At 39.1% G+C, this 21,954-nt stretch overlaps 1 protein-coding gene across 1 annotated transcript in view; it reads left to right on the top strand.

The window, feature by feature from the left end:
- The first annotated feature begins 2,450 nt into the window (after positions 1 to 2,450).
- Positions 2,451 to 21,954, top strand: part of dph6 (diphthamine biosynthesis 6) — a 131,971-nt gene continuing 112,467 nt past the window's right edge. The window contains exons 1-3 of the mRNA XM_063007392.1: positions 2,451 to 2,512; positions 8,082 to 8,173; positions 8,268 to 8,452. Coding sequence (XP_062863462.1) covers positions 2,490 to 2,512; positions 8,082 to 8,173; positions 8,268 to 8,452 — 300 coding nt within the window. The 5' untranslated portion in view covers positions 2,451 to 2,489. The remainder of the gene's footprint in view (positions 2,513 to 8,081; positions 8,174 to 8,267; positions 8,453 to 21,954) is intronic.

Below are 21,954 nucleotides of genomic sequence, written 5' to 3'. Positions count from 1 at the left end.
AGGATTTTTGCTGCATTTTGGTTTAATTGTAACACTTCCCCCTTGGCAAATTGTCTTCAGTTACCCAAGGATATGAAGGTCTCTCTTGTGGACTCTTGTTTCTGTACGTCCATTTATATTATCTTTGATGGCATGTAATACACCAGTACCAGAGCAGAGAAGCAGCACCATATCATATTGCATCCAGCTACTGTACATACTTCACTGTGTGTATAGTATTTTTGGGATCATACGTACAACACAGCTTTTTAAAAAATGATGAGCTGAGTTTTGCTTTATCCAATCATTGTTCTGTCCTAATACTTCTGTGCAATTGTAGGCATTCATCTCTGTGTTTTTTGTTTGTTTTGCATGTGGTGTAGAGATAGAAATAATTGTGTTGCATGTCTGGAAATACTGTCTGGGAACTATTTGTTGTTTCTTGAACTTTCCACTTTTGGGTTATCGAACCAGTTGAATTAACTGCGATGTTTAAGGTGTTTGCTATGGATCCATCTTTCATTAATATGATGTTTAAAATGTTGTCCTTTAGATCCTAAGGAATCACCTTCCCCATACTTGCTATTTATTGCATATCTTCCCAAACAAAACCCCAAATTTTTGTGCAAATTGCACAAGAAACAGCAAAAGTATATCTAGAACTGTATTTATTTTATGTAGTCGTTACATGTATACATTTTAATAGACAGATGTCCCCCAATTAAAACGTTTTTTTGAACATAACTTCTTTATGTATATAAATACAAATTTTCACTTGAAGTGGGTGTAAATATGTCTGTTAAATAACAAAAGTTGTTAAATGTACAAACCACTATACACCTACTGGTCACTTCATTAGGAATACCTGAGTTATACTTGGTAGCCCCTATTCACCACCCCTTTGACTTCAAAAAGGCCTCGGTTACACAAGTGGTTAAAAACATTAATTTAAGTTCTTGTTAAATGTTGACATGACTCATTATTGCGGCAGATCTGATGCTGTAAATCTCCTGTTATAAAACAGATAGTTCTGGTCCTAAAATCTGATTGGCTGAGCCGCGTTCGAAGCCGTTGTAAAATCCCCGATATACACACACCTATGACCACCTCACATCATTCCATATTAATACGCCACTGAAAAGAAAAAGTACAAACTTGGTTGAACACTATTTTAAGTCATGTATTAAGAAATGTCCAGATTAATATAAACAGTAATATTAACAATATTAATCATTAAGCGAGTGTTTCGTCCAAGAAATAGTGTAATAGTGTTTGTGGAGGAATGTTTATTGCGAATGTTATGTTCGCCCTCATGTTGCCTAGCAACACTGTTAACGGACTACCTGATTTCGCGGAAGAATGCTTTTTGTAAGTGTTTTTGTAAATAAAAAAATTTATAAATTGAACATTGTTGTATTTTATTATATTTTATGTTGACCGCCATTTTATAAAAGCAATAAGCCACTCGAGACCGTGCGTTACTGCTATGATTTTATCACGGGGAAAGACGTTTGAAGCGGAGTGCCTAAAACGTATTTCCCCGTGATAAAATCATAGCGGTAACGCACTGTCTCGAGTGGCTTATTGCTTTATGTTATACAACTCAAATGTACTTTGTTGGAGTTAGATCTGGTGGCTGTGGAGGTCATTAAGTTACACTTAACTCATGGCCTTGTAAACCAGTGAAAGATTTTGACATGTATAGTATTGTATAGCTTTTATCCAACAGTTGTTACCGAATACTGAATACTGTTCAAGCAATTGAAGGTTAAGGGACTTGCTCACGGGACCAGTAGTGCAACTCGGCAGTGATGGGACTTGAATCATTAACCTTCTGATTACTAGGCCAGTACCTTAAACACCAAGCTACCGCTGCCCTTTGGACCTGCAGAACTGTGACATGCAAAATGAATTTACAGTGTATTACAAATATTGTTAATTGATGTGCTGTTCAGTGTTGTATTAACTTATTCTGTTATTCTATTAGTCATCAACTGTAACTGGATATTTTCCTGATGAATATAGTACAGTTCATCAACAGCTTGACAATTTTTAAAGTACAAACATAACAAATACATTGTACTCATTCCTGCTGAGAGTAACATAACAGATTTTTTAAGCGGATAATACCGTACTAAAAAGTGTGTCAAATTATTAGTGCATTATATCGTTAGTGTTTTGACATATTCAGTACAGTAATGTGCGACTTACTGTTTCTACGCAGGCAGTTTAGAAGGCAGCTATTTCTGCAGGGGTCCACCCGACTCCTGAAGCAGCGCGCACGTTTTCAGCTCATGTTTACAAAGTGGGCTGTATTTCAAATAACACTCTATGTGTCACAAAGTACACTTAGTAGAATGAAGGAGCCTCTATGCTGTACTACGTAGAGTGCAGTTATGTAGGGATCAGAGAGGGTTTGAGGACACCGGCATACAAGCTTCTGTAGCGCTGCAGTTTTATTCAGTTATAATTGTATTTTAGTTGTCTTATGAAACTTTAAAAAAACGAAAATGAAGGTTGTTGCGCTAATAAGGTAATAAAACGTTGCTTTTAAAAAACAAGAATTGCTTAATGCTTATAGCCTGTGCGGCTCAGCAGAAATGTTGTTTAATGTGACTGTTATTACTGAAGTGTTTATACTGTGGCTGTGTTCACTTCATGTCTTCTACATTATGTGCTCTGTATCTATGCTGCATCGCTTGAATGCGGGTGTGCAGTGAATTGTAAGAGATGCACTGGTGCTTCATTAGGCTTTCAGTTATAATTAGCCAGATCTCACTAATAGTGTACTGTACAGTTGTATTGAAAGTGTCGGCACCCCTTGGTCATACTACATTTTATAATGAAAAGGAGTCAACCTGCACACTTACTTAAAGATTTGACTAACGTCGTTGTATTATTGTTTTAGGACTTACTGTTTTCTGTCTTAACAAACCTTCTAAGATATCATTGAATTGTTTAAATGTCCACATAATAACAGCCAGGGGACTGTGATGGGCATTATAACACCCCCTTTTGCACTAAACGGTACTGTATGGTACGGTACGATTTTAAATCAGTGGTAACACATTTAGGAACACATTCAGTTCCCAAGAGTTGTCTAGAATTTTGGACAGTGGCGGCTCCTGGCAAATCTCTCAGGGGGGGCAATTGTTGCGATGATGGCCAAGGTGACCCGTTCAATGGTTAAATTAAAGCTTAAAAAATTAACATCCTAAGTAGAGATGGGACGATCGATCGGCTACGAATCGGTATCGGCCAATTTGTAATCAAAATATGCTATCGGCGATCGGCGATATTTCCTAAAAGTAGCCGATCCGATCGTGTGATATATAAAGACCATGTTAAGTTAACAGCTCAGTGGATTGATCCAGACTTTGAGCTACGAAGCACCAACCATCACATCACCATTCATCAACAATCGTACAGAAACCATCGTGAAAGCTCTTACGATGTAATTTTGCTGATTGTAATATTTACTTTAAAAAGATAATTCAATCTGAGTCGATTCTATCAGCACGTTATATAAACTCCTGGTTCACTTTGGTAAATCGTAAGCGGTTCTTACTTGTGATGTAGATGAGAACAGAAAACGTTACAGAGCCAATCCGAGGCAAAAGTTTATTAATTACCAAATTCGTTAGTTCAGGATCATCTGCTGAACTTTTAGAAAACTTTTAGCTCCTTAGACGGAACGAGTCTGACGGTCGGTTACAGATCTGTGGTAATAGCAGTTTAATTAAGCTTTTTAATGAAGCTTTTTAATGTAAGAGAGTCACACAAAATGTTCTGTAGTAGCTGGTGTTTATTTAAAACCATGACATTTAATTAATAACAGTAAACACGGAGAGATAACTGAGAAGAGAAACTTACGCTTCGCATAAAATCGAATCAACTCATGAATCAATGAATCACTTATAGCGATACTGTGAACAAAGCGTCTCTTCTAAAGGCACAAACACACACACACACGCGCGCGCGCGCGCGCTGCTCCGGTTTATCTTTACTGTGAGGCTCTTTTTAAGTTTATTTACTGCTAATCCCCCCCCCCGATCGGAATCGGCTATCGGCCGATGTCCCTGAAAGGAGATCGGAGATCGGAATCGGTGCCAAAAACCCCGATCGGTCCATCTCTAATCCTAAGTCATCTGTCAGTTTGCCCTCACAAATAACTCTGAACATGAAGAGAGACCAGCCTTACCATTAATCATAAAATTAAGTAAAGCCTTCACACTAACAATTTAATTCAGATTGGCATCGGGGCTGATGTGCAATGAATAAAGAAGTACAATTAAACAATTGGGAAGATACAATAAGTGCAATCACAATTCACAATTTAAACATTACATTACTAACTTGTAATTTACTTGTAACTTATATGATTTTCCCCCCTTTGTAGATACTTGATGTTTAAATTTGGTCTGGATGGCCCTAATTCTTAAGTTGCTAATTTATCCTGATTACACGATGGAGTTGCTCCGAACTGAGGTAATGGTAGTCATGGTGACGAGATCGCGACACCAGGTTACGTGTGACGCAAGCACGTACGTGTGAGCCCTCCCGGAAACCATTTAGAATGTATTGCAGCGCCTGCAGTTCGAAAAAAAGAGCCTTAACATGAGAGTCTATGAGAGCAATCTGGGGCGATATTCAGTCAGACTGAAATCGCCCCAAAAAGGGCGGTACTGTATGGAAGACAACTCGACACTGATTGGAGTACGATATTCCGAGGCAAGACACACTCCAGAACAGTCACAGCTGTGATAGAAAAATTTCTTCCCTTTCGCCCTTTGGTGGTGCGTTGCCCGATCGCCCTAAGGAACGAGCCGCCCCTGATTTTGGATATAGTTAAAGACAGTTACCAGTGAAACGCTGTGCTTTAATGAAGTGCCCTCAGTTAGCTGGCACTGAAGCTAACCCTTATTTTTATTAATGGAGCGCAGGGTCAGCCATTGTATGGGTTAAGGGCCTTGCTCAACGGCCCAACAGTGGCTGCATGACAGAGCTGGGATTCGAACTCTCAACCTTTCAGTTGATAGCCCAAAGCCCTTGCTGTTCATTTATCATTAAATGTGAAAAAGTAATCTTCATATTACATCAATGTTTATTTCTACCTTTTTGACATGTATGGTATTGTGCAAATGCCTTTCGACTGATCCTCCAATCATCTTGCAGAAGCTCCGCGTCCAGACCCGCCCACAGCTCCATTCACCCCCAGAGACGCTCAGCGTCCGGGGCGGGACAAAATCGTGGCATTTATCCAATGACCGGCGAGTTTCGAAGCAGTGAAAAAAACCGTTCCATGCAGTCTCGTTGAAGTGAATAGATGCTCAGCTTCTACGGGCAAATGCATTGACGCTACGGGAGTTCACAAAATCGAGTCAGTCGATTTGTGATAAGTAGCTGATTCTGAACGAACTCGTCTTCGAGATGAACGTGTTCTAACGCATTTGTAGTCAATGAAATGTTAACACAACTGTACATATTTGACCATTTAATTTTTGACATTTTAGGGCAGGGGTGTCAAACTCATTTTCACCGAGGGCCACATCAGCATTATGGTGGCCCTCAAAGGGCCGATTGTAACGTATCCTGCTGTGATTGCAGTCACATTGCTGTTTTTCTTGGAGGCTGAATTCTGCATTTATATTGTTCTACTTTACCACAGACACGGCCTCATAACACAAGAGACGCACCGGTTTCTCTTCCTGAAGCACAAACTTGTTTTCACTTTCATTAAATTTCCTCCTTATGCTTAATTTTCTTATTTATCTTCTTGTACATTTTAGGATCATGTGTAAATATGTGTAACATCATCTACTGGCGGGCTGTGTCAATTTGCAGGTCACAAAATCAGCATGCATTTTGAAAGATGCAGTTTGTTTAGGATTTTGCAGTGTATTTTTAAGACAATCATTCTGCCCTCACTAATAGTTTATCCCCCTTTCTCAGCTAGACAGACAGACAGACAGACAGACAGACAGCTCCCTTTAGAATACAGTCGGTTTATTTGCTCCCCAGCTGTGTGCATCAAAATGAAGTAAAAATACAAACAATAAAAACAATAAAGAACCTAATACAGTAAAAAGCACACAGCTGTAGTCAAGTGTTACATCTGGTACAATATGAGATTTAACCAAACGTAAAATAACGAGTTAAAATTGTGTGTAAAGTTACTAATTGCTATAGTAACAGTAACAACAGTATTTAATTACGGTAAATTTGTAACTAAAACGCTGTGATATACTCACAAACATTTACTAACAACTGAGAATATAAACGCCACTACTTACAGACGATGCTTTGGTATTATACTGCAATATAATTATTTGTATTTATTTATTATTGTTTACATTACTAACTACGCTACCCCGCGTTCTTTTGCCGTAAAAGTCACATGGCCTCTTAGCGAAGGTTAAAGTTAGTTGCCATGACTACGATGTCGCGTTGTCTCTTAAAGGCGCAGGAGCGCATTAAATTATAAGCGCGTCTCTGTAACGACTCGAACCATCACAAAGTCGTTTAAGCTCTCGCGGGCCGGATCAAATGACGCGGCGGGCCGGATCTGGCCCTGTTTTAGGGGAAGCTGAGCTTCCCTTGCAGTCTTAGAGAAATCGCCACTGAACTCATTGTATGGTCCCCACTGGAGCCAAGAGGGTTAAGCACCTTGCTCAAGGGCCCAACAGTGGCTGCATGACAGAGCTGGGATTCGAACTCTCAACCTTTCAATTGATAGCCCAAAGCCCTTGCTGTTCATTTATCATTAAATGTGTAAAAGTAATTGCCCTTATCATCATCACATGAAAATCGTCTTCCCTTTAAAGCTTCTTTAAGTGTCCAAAAAGGTGGAAATCAGATGGCGCTAAATCCAGACTATAAGCTCTCTCTCAGTCTCTCAGACAGGACCAATTACTATTCCTCCTGCCTTCACAGTTTCCAACCAAAATATAAAAGTGTGGAAACTTTTTGAAGATCCCTTGTACATTTCAATGACAAATAAAACTTTTGAAAATAATTCTTCATATTACATCAACGTTTATTTCTACACTTTTGACATGTATAGTATTGTGCAGATGCTTTTATCCAAAGCGGCTTACAGTCGTTACCGAATACTGAATGTAGTCCAAGCAATTGAGGGTTAAGGGACTTGCTCAGAGGACCTCATACTCATTGTACGGCGCCCCTGGAGCCAAGAGGGTTAAGCACCTTACTCAAGGGCCCAACAGTGGCTGCATGACAGAGCTGGGATTCGAATTCTCAACCTTTCAATTGATAGCCCAAAGCTCTAAATGTGAAAAAGAAATTGCCCTCTTAGCTACTAAATCAACAAGTTAACCAAGTTCACTTCATAGTTTGGTTTATTATCACTTGCCACACCAAGGCATAAATACTTCCAGATCTGTAGAATCTAAACATCACTTAGGCAGTGTGGCGCAGGCTAGACGGTTTCAAAAGCACATGATGCCACATTTGAAATCTATCAATGTGAAATGGCTACAAAGCCATTGGTAAGGATCTGGGGCTACAGAGAACCACAGTGAGAGCCATTTTTCACAAATGGGGAAAACCTCCAACTGTAGTGAACCAAAATTTTGGTTTGCCTTTGACACTGGATGCCACACAAACCCAAGCACAATGACTCCACTTTATGTTTAACAGTTGGCTTACTTAGATGTTGTTTGCATACCATGTTAATTAATGTAATAATGTTACAGGTTAGGTTGCCTTCTGATGACTCTTAGATGAAGATCATTTTTGTGCAACCAATGCTGCACAGTTCAATGGTGCACCACTACTTACATAGCCGTCATATAAGGGTGTAAGGACTTTTATGGTTCCCCATAACCTCCAGTGTACATTTCGTACAATGAAAGTCTGACCTTACAAATGCTTTTGTAACTGGATATGTGCACATCCTTGCAGTCACATTCTAAAATCTAGTGGAAAACCTTTTTGGAAGAATTAGAGCCTGTTATAGCAGCGGAGTGGGGACCAGTTGTTTGGATTTTACATACATTTGGTTACATAGTGTATATTTTTTGCTGTGCTACGTATAACAAGAAAGCATTAGATTAACTTTAGTCATTTGTGTTGTGGTACAGCGGTGGTAAAGACAGCTGCTACAACATGATGCAGTGTGTTGCTGCCGGACATACCATAACTGCACTGGCTAACCTCCGACCAGCTCACACAGGTATGTGCACTTGTCTTAAAATCATCCATTTTTACTCAACAGTCCAAAGGATGCAACAGAAATAATAGTTTCATCTCTTTTTTGTGTTTCTCAGATGAATTAGACAGTTACATGTACCAAACAGTTGGACATCAGGCTGTTGAGCTGTATGCAGAGGCTATGGATCTGCCCCTGTACAGGAGGACCATAGAGGGCTCCAGTGTTAACATTGGAAGAGAGTACAGTCCGAAAGAGGGTGATGAAGTAGAAGACCTTTACCAGCTACTTAAACTTGTCAAGGTAAGCAAGTTAGTGTATATTAACCTTTAGTAGCCAGCAAGTTGCCAATCCAATGGTGGGACTAGGTTTGATAGCAAAATTTGTAATCTCTCAGCTGTTTGCAATAAACCAATCAAACAAAAACAATTTAAATAGTTCAACACCAATGATAATGCCACTTTAATGACTAATTTACTTCAGTCTCAGAATTATTCAACCCCCTAAATAGAATTCCTTATAATACCACACATTTACAAATCAGTTGGTATTTTAAGCATACCTGATTTAATTAATTAAGAACTTCATTAGTTACATCAGGTGTGCTTGAGATAAAACACATCAAATATCAGGGCTGGCGAGGGGTTTGTTGACTGTAACAATTTATGTATAATATACTGTATAATATATTATATCATGCATAACATTATGACCAACTTTCTAATATTGTGTTGGTCCCCCTTTTGCTGCCCCATACGCAACAAACTGTATTCTGACACTTTTCTATCAGAACCAGCATTAACTTCTTCAGCAATTTGAGCTACAGTAGCTCGTCTGTTGGATCGGACCACACGGGCCAGTCTTCGCTATCTACGTGCATCAGTGAGCCTTGGCCAAAAATAAAGGTACTGAATGTTCCTGAATATACATGGAAGCATAGTTCACAAGTTCACAGTTAAAAGAACACCAACTTTACGACCTGGCCGTGGCAGGAAGAGATGGCATCATCAGCTGCCACCAGATTTCTGAGGTGGCAGGTGGTCAAAAACTCTTGAGTGACTGTAAAAGACCTGAAGCAAGATTTGGTGGTAGCTTTCAGTTTAAACAGTAAGGAGCATACTAAATGCAAAAGGTCTCCATGCCTGAACTCCAGGACGTACACCTCTAGTAATCCAAAAGCACAAGAAAAAACAGCTCCAATATGCTCAAACCATATAAATAAGTCACAGAAGTTTTTGGATGAAACAGAACTGAAACTTATGGATCAGCAGTATGTCTGGAGGATGGAGCAAAGAACACCCTGCCTACAGTGAAACATGTTGGTGGCTCGATGATGATCTGGGGCTGCTTTGCTTCCTTTGGCAGTAAAAACCTGCAGCGTGTGAAGGGCAAGATGGATTCAATTAAGTATCAGAAAATCCTAGGAGAAAATGTCATTCCTTTTGTGAGGAAGCTGAAGCTTGGTCGTCAGTGGACCTTCCAGCATGACAATGATCCCAAACATACCTTAAATTCCACCAAGGCTTGGTTTCAGAAGTAGTATCGGGCAGTTAGGGTGCTGTACTAGTAATCGAAAGGTCACTGGTTCAAGCCTTAACACTGCCAGGTTGCTACCGTTGGGCTCTTAAGCCAAGGCCCTTAACCCTTAGTTGCTTAGGCAGTATACTGTCATAGTACTGTAAGTCTGCTAAATGCTGTAAATGTAAATTCTGGAAGATTCTGGAGTGGCTGGTACAGTCACCTGACTTGAACCCTATGGAAATGGTGGAATTTGAAGAAGGTGGTTGCAGCATGCAAACCCAAAAATATTACCCAACTGGAGGCCATTCCACATGAAGGATGGGCTAAGATTTCTTAGGAAAACTGCCAGAAGCTGGTGTCTAGCTATGCATCATGTTTGCAGCTGGCTATAACAGCAGAAAGTTGCTCTACTAAGTGCTAAACATACAGAGACTGCAGTAGTCATTAAAAGTGGCAGATTACTTGTTATTGATTCTGTTATATATTTTGTACTTTTTTGTGTATAGAATTGTGTGGGTGCAATAATTGATGACCAGGCTGGTTTGAGATGTGTCAGTCAGGACTCGATGGTGGTTTGTGCTTCCTATTGTCAGCAGAGTGTTAAGCAGTTTCTTCTTGAAGAGAAAGTTCTCTCTCACTGACAGCAAAACTCATCCCCCAACCTGAACTGGACAGTGTGGATCATTCCTGGTTTTTTATTTTATTTTCAGCCAGACGGCCATCATATTTTTTAGGGCTTGTTATTTTGGAACGGGGCATAGATGGTCTGGCATGGTGCAAACAGGATGAGGGAAAGTTCTTTCTCTGTATGTCTGTGTGCAAACATGTTCTATTATAGCTGAGCTCCTCATCCTATTTTTTTCCTGGTTTACCAATGAGGTTGCCAGTTGGGTATAATTCCAATACCAGGATACCAAAGGTCCAGAACCAAGACATCAGAGATTCGGGGCGAAATAAGTATGTTGCCATGATAATAACTAAATGTTTGAGGCAGAATTTTTATTACCTGAAACATGAACAGTGCAGAACAGTTAAAATATTATTAAATTAAAATAGTGGAATGCCGTATTGCAACCATACATAGAGATCTGTAAGAAAAACTACACTATATTGCAAAAGTAGTGGACATTTGACCATAAGCTTACTGTACATCCAAATCAGTGCCACACAGTTGTATAAGTGTCTGCACCACCAGGTAAAAGAAGTTGTTACAAATTGTCTATCTTTATTTCCATTATTTAAATTCCTAGTATATCATGTGGGCGGCACGGTGGCTCACTGGGTAGCACTGTCGCCTCACAGCAAGAAGGTCCTGGACACGGTGGCTTAGTGGGTAGCACTGTCGCCTCACAGCAAGAAGGTCCTGGGTTGTATCTCCAATTCACCTCATTTGCATGTCTTTGGACTGTGGGAGGAAACCGGAGCACCCGGAGGAAACCCACGCGGACACAGGGAGAACATGCACACTCCACAAAGAAAGGACCCGGACCACCCCACCTGGGGATTGAACCCAGGACCTTCTTGCTGTGAGACGACAGTGCTACCCACTAAGGCACCGTGCCGCCCCTAGTGAGTGAGTGAATGAGAGTATATCATGAGTGTGTCATGTGATCCCTAAAGCCTTATGTAGTTTAACATTACTTACACTGCAGACATTTAATTAAAGTAAAAATTCTGAAATCTAAAATAAGATGTAAGGAGAACACACAGACCATTCAGAATATGATTTATTAGGCTTGAAATAAAAGTGAAAAAATAAAACATACCAGTTTTCCTCATTAAAGAAAAAAAGCTTTAGAAATTAAATAAATAGGGTGCCTAAAAATGCTCAGATCAGTTTGTCAGGTTGATTATGTCTTTTGTGTGCTCATTCAACATTATCACTAAGTATTCTTCGATGTGCGCTGCTGCTTTTTAGACTTGATGTTTTTAACTTGGCATTTGCTGAGTTTGATTGGTGTTGAAGGAATAAAAAAAGCCTCTGATAATTAGTTGTTGAATCTTCAGTCCCGGGAAAAGAGCAGTTTTAGCATCAAAAATGTGCTCTGTTTGGGAAGTGTGATATTTTGAAAGATCCATCCTAGCAGTTTGAAATAATTAGATGTTATTAAAATCTTTTTGGGGAATGACACTTGAGCGTAGATGAAAGAATATTTTAGGTGCTGCACTGGAACACCCCTCTGCTCTGTAGAATCTGGGATTTGTGTGTGTAGGGGAACTGATGTGTATTGTGGTCCAACAGTGCCACCTATTGATGCATTTGGTTTACACTTGGTGCAAATTTACTCGGGTTTTCTTCCTTAGAAATGATTTAGGCTGTGTAGAGATCAAACAGGTATCGTTTTCTTTGGCAGTATTGTCAATGGAGAAAAAATATTTTTCACAGTTGATGTTAATCGTGATGTGACTATGCAGCCCTGCACTGTTTCCTCCTCCTCCTGGTCACTGGACGTGACTCTCAGCGTTTGATGTGTGTAATCTGAGAGACAGGAGGTATATCAAGGCTGGCCATCCATTGATGAGTCTGATCTCTGAACCCTGCTTTTACAAAGATAAATAACATCTTTTCAGTGGAAGGATCTTTCATTTCTTTATGTGTGCTGATTGCAGGGATATGTCTAAGATTGAGGTACTTTTTCTTCAAACGCACGTCTCATAAATCCAAGACCAGATTAAATGTCGGCTCTGCCCCAAGATGTAAAAGGATTAAGAATTCTTTTGTACGACATGTAAAAGAAAGAGAAGAAATGGGTTATTAGACACCGTTGTTCAGTTATTCGATTCCCGCATGGTTAACATTCAGTTAAGTGATACACAGTCAGTGATATCATTGAAGCATTATGTTGTTGTTCATTCCTGCTAAACTGCTGACTCCAGTGTCACCAGTAATTTAAATAAGCTCTGTCACTCATCTTTGGTTGCCATGCCAACTCCTTTATAAAGTCTACAGTTATAGGGATATAAAACCTTCCTGCTCCATATCAGCTCTGGTTCTCTTTTCATCTTTTCAGGTCTTTGCTGCATTATGCATCTCACAGCACTGTGCATAGGCAATCTAGACCTGCCTCGATAATTAAATACAGTTACAGAAAACACGTATTCAACCAGTGCAAGTTTCCAAATATAAAATTTAACTTTGTATTGAATGTGAACAAAATAGTATTTATAAGCATAAAACAAAAATATGAAAAAATATTTTAAAAAATCATTCACATTTGCACATGGTTTCATTTTAAAATAAGCTTTACAGTTTCACATGATGAGTTGCAATCATGTTGAAGGTTAGAAACTTTCCAAATGTTATCAGGGACAAAATCAACATTTACAAACATTTATTTACAATAAAAATGCAATGAATTAATTATGTGAATTGTTAAACCCCTTGAACCTTTATGTAACTGACCACTGTGTTACATCTTTTTGCATATGAATTACACTTTTTAACTCCTTATCATGGAAAGGATAGAATTATGGTGTAAATCATTTTATATATATATATATATATATATATATATATATATATATATATATATATATATATATATATATATATATATATATATATATACTGTATATATATATATATATATATATATATATATATATATATATATATACTGTATATATATATATATATATATATATATATTTATATATATGTGTGTGTGTGTGCGTGTGTCTGTCTTCCTGTCTGTGTAACAAAAAATGTTGTTTCATACATCGATCAACCATAACATTAAAACCACCTCCTTGCTTCTACACACACTGTCCATTTTATCGGCTTCACTTACCATATACCAAGCACTTTGTAGTTCTACAATTACTGACTGTAGTTCATCTGTTTTTTTACATGCTTTGTTACCCTACTTTCATGCTGTTCTTCAATGGTCAGGACTCTCCCAGGACCACTACAGAGTAGGTATTATTTGGGTGGTGGATCATTCTCAGCACTGCAGTGACACTGACATGGTGGTGGTGTGTTAGTGTGTGTTGTGCTGGTATGAGTGGATCAGACACATCAGCACTGCTGAAGTTTTTAAATACCGTTTATAAAACGGATAGTTCCGGTCCTAAAATCTGATTGGCTGAGCCGCGTTCGAAGCCGTTGTAAAATCCCTGATAAACGCACACCTATGACCACCTCACATCATTCCATATTAATACGCCACTGAAAGGAAAAAGTGAATGTTATGTTCGCCCTCATGTTGCCTAGCAACACTGTTAACGGACTACGTGATTTCGCGGAAGAATGCTTTTTGTAAGTGTTTTTGTAAATAAGAACATTTATAAATTGAACATTGTTGTATTTTATTATATTTTATGTTGACCGCCGTTTTATAAAAGCAATAAACCACGAGAGACCGTGCGTTACTGCTATGATTTTATCACGGGGAAAGACGTTTTAGGCACTCTGCTTTGCGTCGTGACAAAACAACTTTCCCCGTGATAAAATCGCAGTAACGCACGGTCTCTCGTGGCTTATTGCTTTAATCCACTTACTGTCCACTCTATTAGACACTTCTACCTGGTTGGTTCACCTTGGAGATGTAAAGTCAGAGACGATCGCTCATCTATTGCTGCTGTTTGAGTTGGTCATCTTCTAGACCTTCATCAGTGGTCACAGAATGCTGCCCATGCGATGTTGTTGCCTAGATATTTTTGGTTGGTGGACTATTCTCAGTCCAGCAGTGACAGTGAGGTGTCTAAAAACTCCAGCAGCGCTGCTGTGTTTGATCCACTCATACCAGCACAACACACACTACCACACCATCACCATGTCAGTGTCACTGCAGTGCTGAGAATGATCCACCACCCAAATAATACCTGCTCTGTAGTGGTCCTGGGAGAGTCCTGACCATTGAAGAACAGCATGAAAGGGGGGCAACAAAGCATGTAGAGAAACAGATAGACTACAGTCAGTAATTGTAGAACTACAAAGTGCTTCTATATGGTAAGTGGAGCTGATAAAATGAACAAGGAGGTGGTTTTAATGTTATGGCTGATCAGTGTATATATATATATATATATATATATATATATATATATATATATATATATATATATATATATATATATATATATATTTATTTGTGTGTGTGTATGCCTATCTGTCTGTGTGTCTTTGTGTGTCTGTGTAACACAAATTTTTTTTAAATAATGCAAATTGACAAAACTGACAAAAAAGTGGAAGAACACTAAACTAATAATTTCAGTGTTATGATTACACCGTAGACTATTTCACTGATGCGTTTTAGAAATGTACAATAATACTGACTAAACAAAAAGTGTATTTTTTACTTGAATATTTCATCTTGAAATAGAGTAATTAACAATGAGCTGGTAGCTGCATCACACCACCACATGTTCCTCTCATATTTTATTTACCTGACATAAAAAAGCTGATTATTTTGGAAGGTGATTTTCAACAGCAGGAAATGCTCGAGTCTCTTTCCATTTCTTCCCCTGTATCTGACCCATCATCAAAACCCACAGAAGAGCAGCGCGCCATCGCTTTGTAGACGAACACTTCCTTCCGCCTGTGTGTATTAAAAACACAGGAGTTTTGGCCGAGCTAATCCTGGTGTTTAAGTGCACTCCTGGGCCCCAGCGGCCTCTATTATCGACATCATCAGACGAGCGCGGAGCCTCCTGAGAGCAGGGTCCATCAGGCCGGCCAGAAACACGCGTTTGTTTTTCCTCTTTTTTTCCTCTGTTCGTGTCTGGACCTCGGTGCTAGGGGCTAACTTTTATCCGGAGCCTTTAGAAGGCTGATGCTGGTGGAGCTCTCCTGCTGTGAGGCCTCAGGCCCGCGATCTGCCGAGCCTCGCTGATCGATTGTACAGCTCCTCTAAGGTACTCTGAGCACCGCACACCTATGTGGAAAAAAAAATCAAACCGCTTTCTGATTATGGCCTTGTTTTCACAGACTTAAAATGGTATAAAAAGGTATAGCATTAAATGATACAGCTTTAAACTTAAAAAGTACACTCTGGAGAAAAAATATGGAAATATTTACATTTTATAGACCTGGTGCAGTCATTCTTTTCCCATTAGTTAAGAAAGGTGCAGTAAGGATATAGAGTAACCCTTCTATACAACAAGGGTTGGTTTATTATCTATAACACAGCTCTGACAGCACTTTGATAGGTGATTTTGAAGCAACACTAGGTTAAATAGTGGGTTCTCAAATTGCAGATGTATCAGTCTCTAAAACTGAGGAATTAATACATTTTTAGAAGTCATGGCAGCATGTTAAAGCTCATTATAGATAATTAAAGAGTATTAAAGATAAATGAATACATTACAGTATAGTTACTACTTGTCACAAAAGAACAGCCATGGAAATACAGATCTATTTCAGCAGCTGTATTAACTTGGTTCAACTATGAAATGTAGAAACCATTACAGAGACCAATATGTAAAGATGCATGACTTAGGGTGTGTTCGAAAAGCTAGGGAGCTCTCTACATAGGCAGCATTTTACGTCATCCTGTGCGCGCTCCCGAGAAAGAGGCTGTTCGAAATCCTAGATGCCTTAATATCCTCACTACTGAGGCATCTTAATATTTCAATGTTATTTTGGCTCAAGAACGAGTGAGAATCCGACGCTGCCTTAGTGATCAAGGCAATCCCAGAATTCATTGCGGGTCGGGTGCTCTTCTCTCACAGAAAAATAAACATGGCTGATGGGGCGGAGAAACAAATGGAGTTATTTTCAAACGTAAATAAAATATTACTGAGTTTTAACTTGTATAAACTTGTACCGAGTGTTTTTATTTGCAAGTTCGAGCTTGTCAGGAAATGTAACCGTTATCGGTACATGACGGGTGATGCTATATTGACGTTAGCGTGCTGTGCTACCTCAGTTCATTGGTTTTAAGGGCAAGATGCTAAATGCTAAACGCGAAACCCGATGGAAGCGCTATCTAAGTAGCGCGTTCGAATAACCTGACTTATAAGTCACTGACTTATTAGAATCCTCTCTACTGGGGCAGCTGCCTATGTAGACAGTAAGACAGCAAGGCAGCTCCCTAGGTTTTAGAACACACCCTTAGTGTAAGGAGCACAACACCTGAACCCCTGTGCAATGATTGAAAGCATCAGTCATTCTTCACTATAATCACTACATCTAGACAAATTAAAGGTCCTTAATGGTACGGGCAGACAAATTGTTAAAATGGATAGATCAAATGCTTCGTTTGGTCATTCATATTTCATGACAATAATGTGTCGTACATGCTGCTTATATCTAAGTTTTTTTATATGTATATCACCACGATCAAGTCATGGGCCTTCTATGGCTTCTTCAATTAACAATCAACAGAATTATGAGAAGATTTGAAATGCACATTTCACAGTCCGTGATGCACTTTTCACAGCTGTGAATTCGACAGGGCCTTGCATATTATCTAATATTTTTTATTTTATAAAATAATTGATTTTATTCATCTGTTAGCAATGAGTGGACGCCTTGAACCCTTAAATAATAAAGTAACTTGTGTACATACTTTTAATTGTACAGTGTAGAAACACTTCTAAGTTTCTATTATATTGTCCATTTAGTGTAGATGCTGGGTATTTTATGTACTGTGATGCTCAATTGCACAGTTTCTATCACAGTTATCATCTGCTGTGCACTGTGATTTTCTGTGTTTATCATGTTTAGACTGAGGGAGCAGTTTCTCTAGTGTTAGAAATGGGCGAGGACCGTGCCTGTTTTTTTCACTTTCGGAAGGATAGCGGCGGAGCTCAGATAGTAACCGTTAGCATTGTTTCATGCCCAAGTGGAAGTGGTGGGACAGGATCTGTTAGGCACACAGAGACATTTCCTCTGCCATGATCAAACTCCGCCAAACAGCAGATAAAGAGCTTTGCCTAAAGCCTTTGTAATTTGTATGTTTTTGCTCAATCTTGTTTTGTGATGATGGAGAGAGATAGGTCTTATCTCGGTTTGCCAAGGGCACGAGCAGCTAACGCCGTCCAAACATTGTTGAAATAGAGTCTGCTTTTGCTCGTTTTATCCACTAAGCCTGGTCATTACTGTCAGCTGTATACGTTGCTTGGAGTTATTTGTGTCAAATCTCTGGTTCAGACATTTTCTCACTGTTGTATGCTGGAAAAATTATAAATAAATTTATGTGCCTACTGGGCAGTTAAATTATCAAGTTCTCTGATGTGATTTTAACATTTGGGCTGCCCAGAAAGAACATTTAATAGCGCTCAAATATAAAATCAGCATTAAGTCTACGTGTCATATGCAGATTGCATGTTTAGTCCTTTATAGTCCCAAAATCATAGTTTATAGATACATTAGCTGTATGATGGTTTATTAAATCTTTCCGTTCTTATGACCCTTAAAGCCCAAAGTTGGTAAGGCTAAGCATATTTTACTGATCTTCTAAAACAGTATAGCCCATCTCGAGCACTTGATTTAACCAACCAGGATTTCTGCTACTTCCATAGATCACTTACAGTTTAGCCAGCATAGAATGGAATCATTCTGAATTTTTAAATTACTTCTAGACTCTTAAATAGCATTCTGAATGGCATTTAATAATTTAGTGTTTTTTTCCCTGGAATTTTTCCAGGTGTTGTCATTTCCAGTTCACAAATGTGAGTATTTACGTGCTTGCCCAGCCCCTGATCTGATTTTATTTATAACACCATGATCAAGTCATGGGCCTTCTATGACTTCTTCAATTAACAATCAACAGATTTATGAGAAGATTTGAAATGCAGATTGTGATGAAGATCCCCACATCCTTTACCACTTAAAATGATCAAGGAGAGTAGGATCACCACACGCCCTCTTCGACATGTCCAGTCTGCGGACGCTTCCTATCACCCGGCAGCCCACTACTCTCGCATATACTCTCTTCCCTCAGACATGGCCAATTGTGTTTGTGTGGGATGCCAGACCGGGTTTATGGCTCTGATGAGATTCGAACTCATGAGATCAAACACTGCACAGTGGCGTGCTAGCGCGTTAGACTGCTGTGCCATCTAAGTGCCCTGCTTAATTATTTTACAATCCATAACTGGCTTATTTGTATTTACTGACTTTTTAAAAATAAATATACTTTTCATTAGTATTTTTCTTAGTAGGTTATTATTACTAAATAGACAAAATTAAACACTGATAACAACTGTATCAACCACAAGCCTCATTATTTGTCTGCTGCGATCACTAATCACTAAAACAGATAGCCAACCAAATATCTGCTTGTCCCAGGTGCCTAAGCTAATGATTTGCCATGATTAAGTAACAGGATTAAATTGTGATTGACCCTGTGCAGCTTTCAGTCTTAAACACTGTGTCTGCATGTATGACACATCCAACAATCAATATGAGAGAAAAAAAAACATGTAAGTCAGGATAAAGAACCCAAAAGCCATTACAAAATTCCGCCTGATTGTTAATGAATTTGAGTTAATGGAAGTTGCCCTTGGAGGAATCATTCACATCAGCCGAAATCTGGAGTTCTGCCTCTTTATGTAATTATTAAGCATAGATAAACACGGCTCGGTGCCCAATCAGGCTCAGAGTAACAGCCGCCAGTGCACATTGAGGGACTGTGGGGTTTCCAATAAAATGCTTAGAGCTGGAGCCCATCCAAAATTTTTCCGAGGCAGAAATAAAGAGGCTGCAGGACTGCAGATCATGGAGCCGTTTATTCTTTATGGATTCCTGTCAAACCAAAAACCGGCGTGCTTCACACCAAGGTTGAATGATAGCTCTCGATCAGCTTCTACCGCTTCAGCCTAGCAAAAAAAAAAAAACCTCTGGTGAAATTGAAGGTTTGGTTTTGGAAAGCGGTCCTGAGAGAAATATTTGCGGCAGCCTCCGCACCTCCTGCTGCTGAAGCCATAAGCAGCCTTACACAAACAAAAGTCTGGAGTCTGGACAGTGTGTCAAATCTGCAGCCTTGTTTTTTTGTCAGCTTCGAATGTGAAATGAGGGATGGAAGGGTTATCGCCTTTGATGCCGTCAGAGTTTACGATTTTGAAGATGTTGCTTGGTGTGGTGTGTTAGTTTGATACTCTGAGTGGAAATTATAAAAAGCTCTTGCTCAACACTGAGTTAGTGGTATGAGATAGAGACGAGGCATGGATGTTTTTTTTCTTTTTCTTGTCTTTCTATGTAGCCTGAATATGTTCGAGGTGCTAGAAGGCATCATACCAGTTTGTGCTTGTTTATATCTTTGGTTTAAGTCATGTCAGGACAGGGAGTGATTATTTTTGGCCTGTCAAACAACCGTTTACATTGAAGGCTCCAGCGCTGAGGCTTAAACTTGTCTTGTGAGTTTCCGCCATGTCAAGGCAACAGAAATGGTCGTCTGACTCTATATGACTCACTGAATCATTCCAGCTCACTTTTTCATATATGTTAGTGTGTTTTTTTCCTCTTTCCTCAAGAGTGTAAGGAAACCTATGCTCTGTGTTTACTTTGGCCATGTATAGGTTTAGCCCTGCTCATGTCTGGCCTTATTTTCAAAGAACCATATATATCAAGAAGGGAAATTCATCTCTCTAGATTTTTAACCCTGATTAATTTCTACAATTTCCAGCTGTACAGAGTGGCATATTTATGCTCCAGACCGTCTGTAAAAACAGCACTGGCAGTACAAATGAATCACAGCTAATGTTGTGTGTGCACTGCAGGCTAAGAGACCTCATACCATTCCGGACACATATCTTCATTCAGGAAGAAAAAAGAGAAAAGATCCAGTTTTGTACAACCTAACGTGCTGAAAAGGTCCTTTGTGTATCCACGCCGGCCTCAACGCAGTAACTTTTTCTCTCTCAGAAGACTCTCAGAGGTCATCATTGTTTTGTGGCTTGTGTAACCACAAAGTAAACTGTTATGGCTGGAACACAATGGTCAGAGTGAGCTTCTGCTATAGATCATATTCCATCATGTACACACTGCTCCTGGCCTGGGATACCATGGCCTCTTAGTCTTGTTAGTCTTGTCTTCAGTTGTAGAAGTTGATTTATTAGAGAGTTTTTCTTTCTGTAGTAGAACAGACAGTTACTCTGTATAGCCACAAATATGTGGACACCACTCTTTATTGTTGTGTCAAGGTATTTCCACAACGCCTTTGCTAACAGGAGTATAAATTGATAACATAAAGTAGCGTCCAATTTTTCTGGCAACAGTTTCTTTGTGTGTGAAAGCCCATTTTCTGACTTTCTGACTCCGTATGGCTGTGCCCTTGTGTACAACGTGAGGTTAATAAAGACGTGGTTTGACAGATTTGCTGTGAATGAACTCCAGTGGCCTGCATAGAACTCTGAGCCCTACTGAACACCTTTTGAGATGTTCTAGAATGTCAAATGACAAAACATGAAATATCTTGGGTTCCTATAGTCTGCAATGAAATAAAAGTCAAAGTAAATGTAAGAAACACTCCTTTTATTTGGATTTTCCATACTGTTCCAGCTTTTTCTAAATTGGGGTTGTATTATTGGTGGCCAGACGTCAAAACTACAAGATTGCCTTTTTGAGTATTACAAACCATGTCTCTGCACTTTCACATTTCAACATTTTAGATATACATCTAAATCAGGGTTTCCCAATATGTCGATTGCACAGTGCTCACTGGTAGATCACGCCTCATTCAAACTGGTCAACGTGATTAACATGAAATGTGGCCACTGTTTCTTTAATTTGTGGTTTGTTACCATAGCTACAAAGAAACCAAAAACTTTTCTATTCAGGCAAGAACACTGCAAAAACGGCTGTTTCGTTCATATGTGGAGGAAAGTTGACGGAGAAATTGACGGAGAAAGTTTAGGCCCTCTGCTGGACAATTTTACAATTTGAATCAACCGACTTGTGTGAAACAGCTTTTTCCCACATAAAAATAATGAAATCTAAATATCGGTCCACCATTACTGACGAACACTTGGAAGCTGCTTGAGAATTGGCATGAGCAGCTTTTATTCAGACTACATAAACCTGACTGACACCATTCAGTGCAAATCATCAGAATAAGGTTAGTGTGATTTTTCAGTCACTTGCCCTGTAAAGCTGAATATCAATATAGGAACTGAAGCGCATTTTAAAAAGCTACAAAGCTTTTTTTGAAAAATGATGAGGCCAACCTTTTTTAAAAAGTCAATGACCTGTCAACTGAAATACTGAAGCACCCCTGATCTAAATCAATTCATACCATTAATTAAACAGTTTCCAAATTGAACAGTTTGTGAACTGATGAGCTGTTGCTAGACTGTTGTTTTACTTTCTTGTGGAAAGAAAAAGAAGCAAAACTTAAATTAAG

This window comes from Trichomycterus rosablanca, chromosome 13 (genome assembly GCF_030014385.1).
Source record: "Trichomycterus rosablanca isolate fTriRos1 chromosome 13, fTriRos1.hap1, whole genome shotgun sequence".
NCBI classification, from domain to species: domain Eukaryota; kingdom Metazoa; phylum Chordata; class Actinopteri; order Siluriformes; family Trichomycteridae; genus Trichomycterus; species Trichomycterus rosablanca.
Note: the sequence above shows the minus strand (reverse complement) of the source record. Positions and strands in the feature narration are given on the sequence as shown.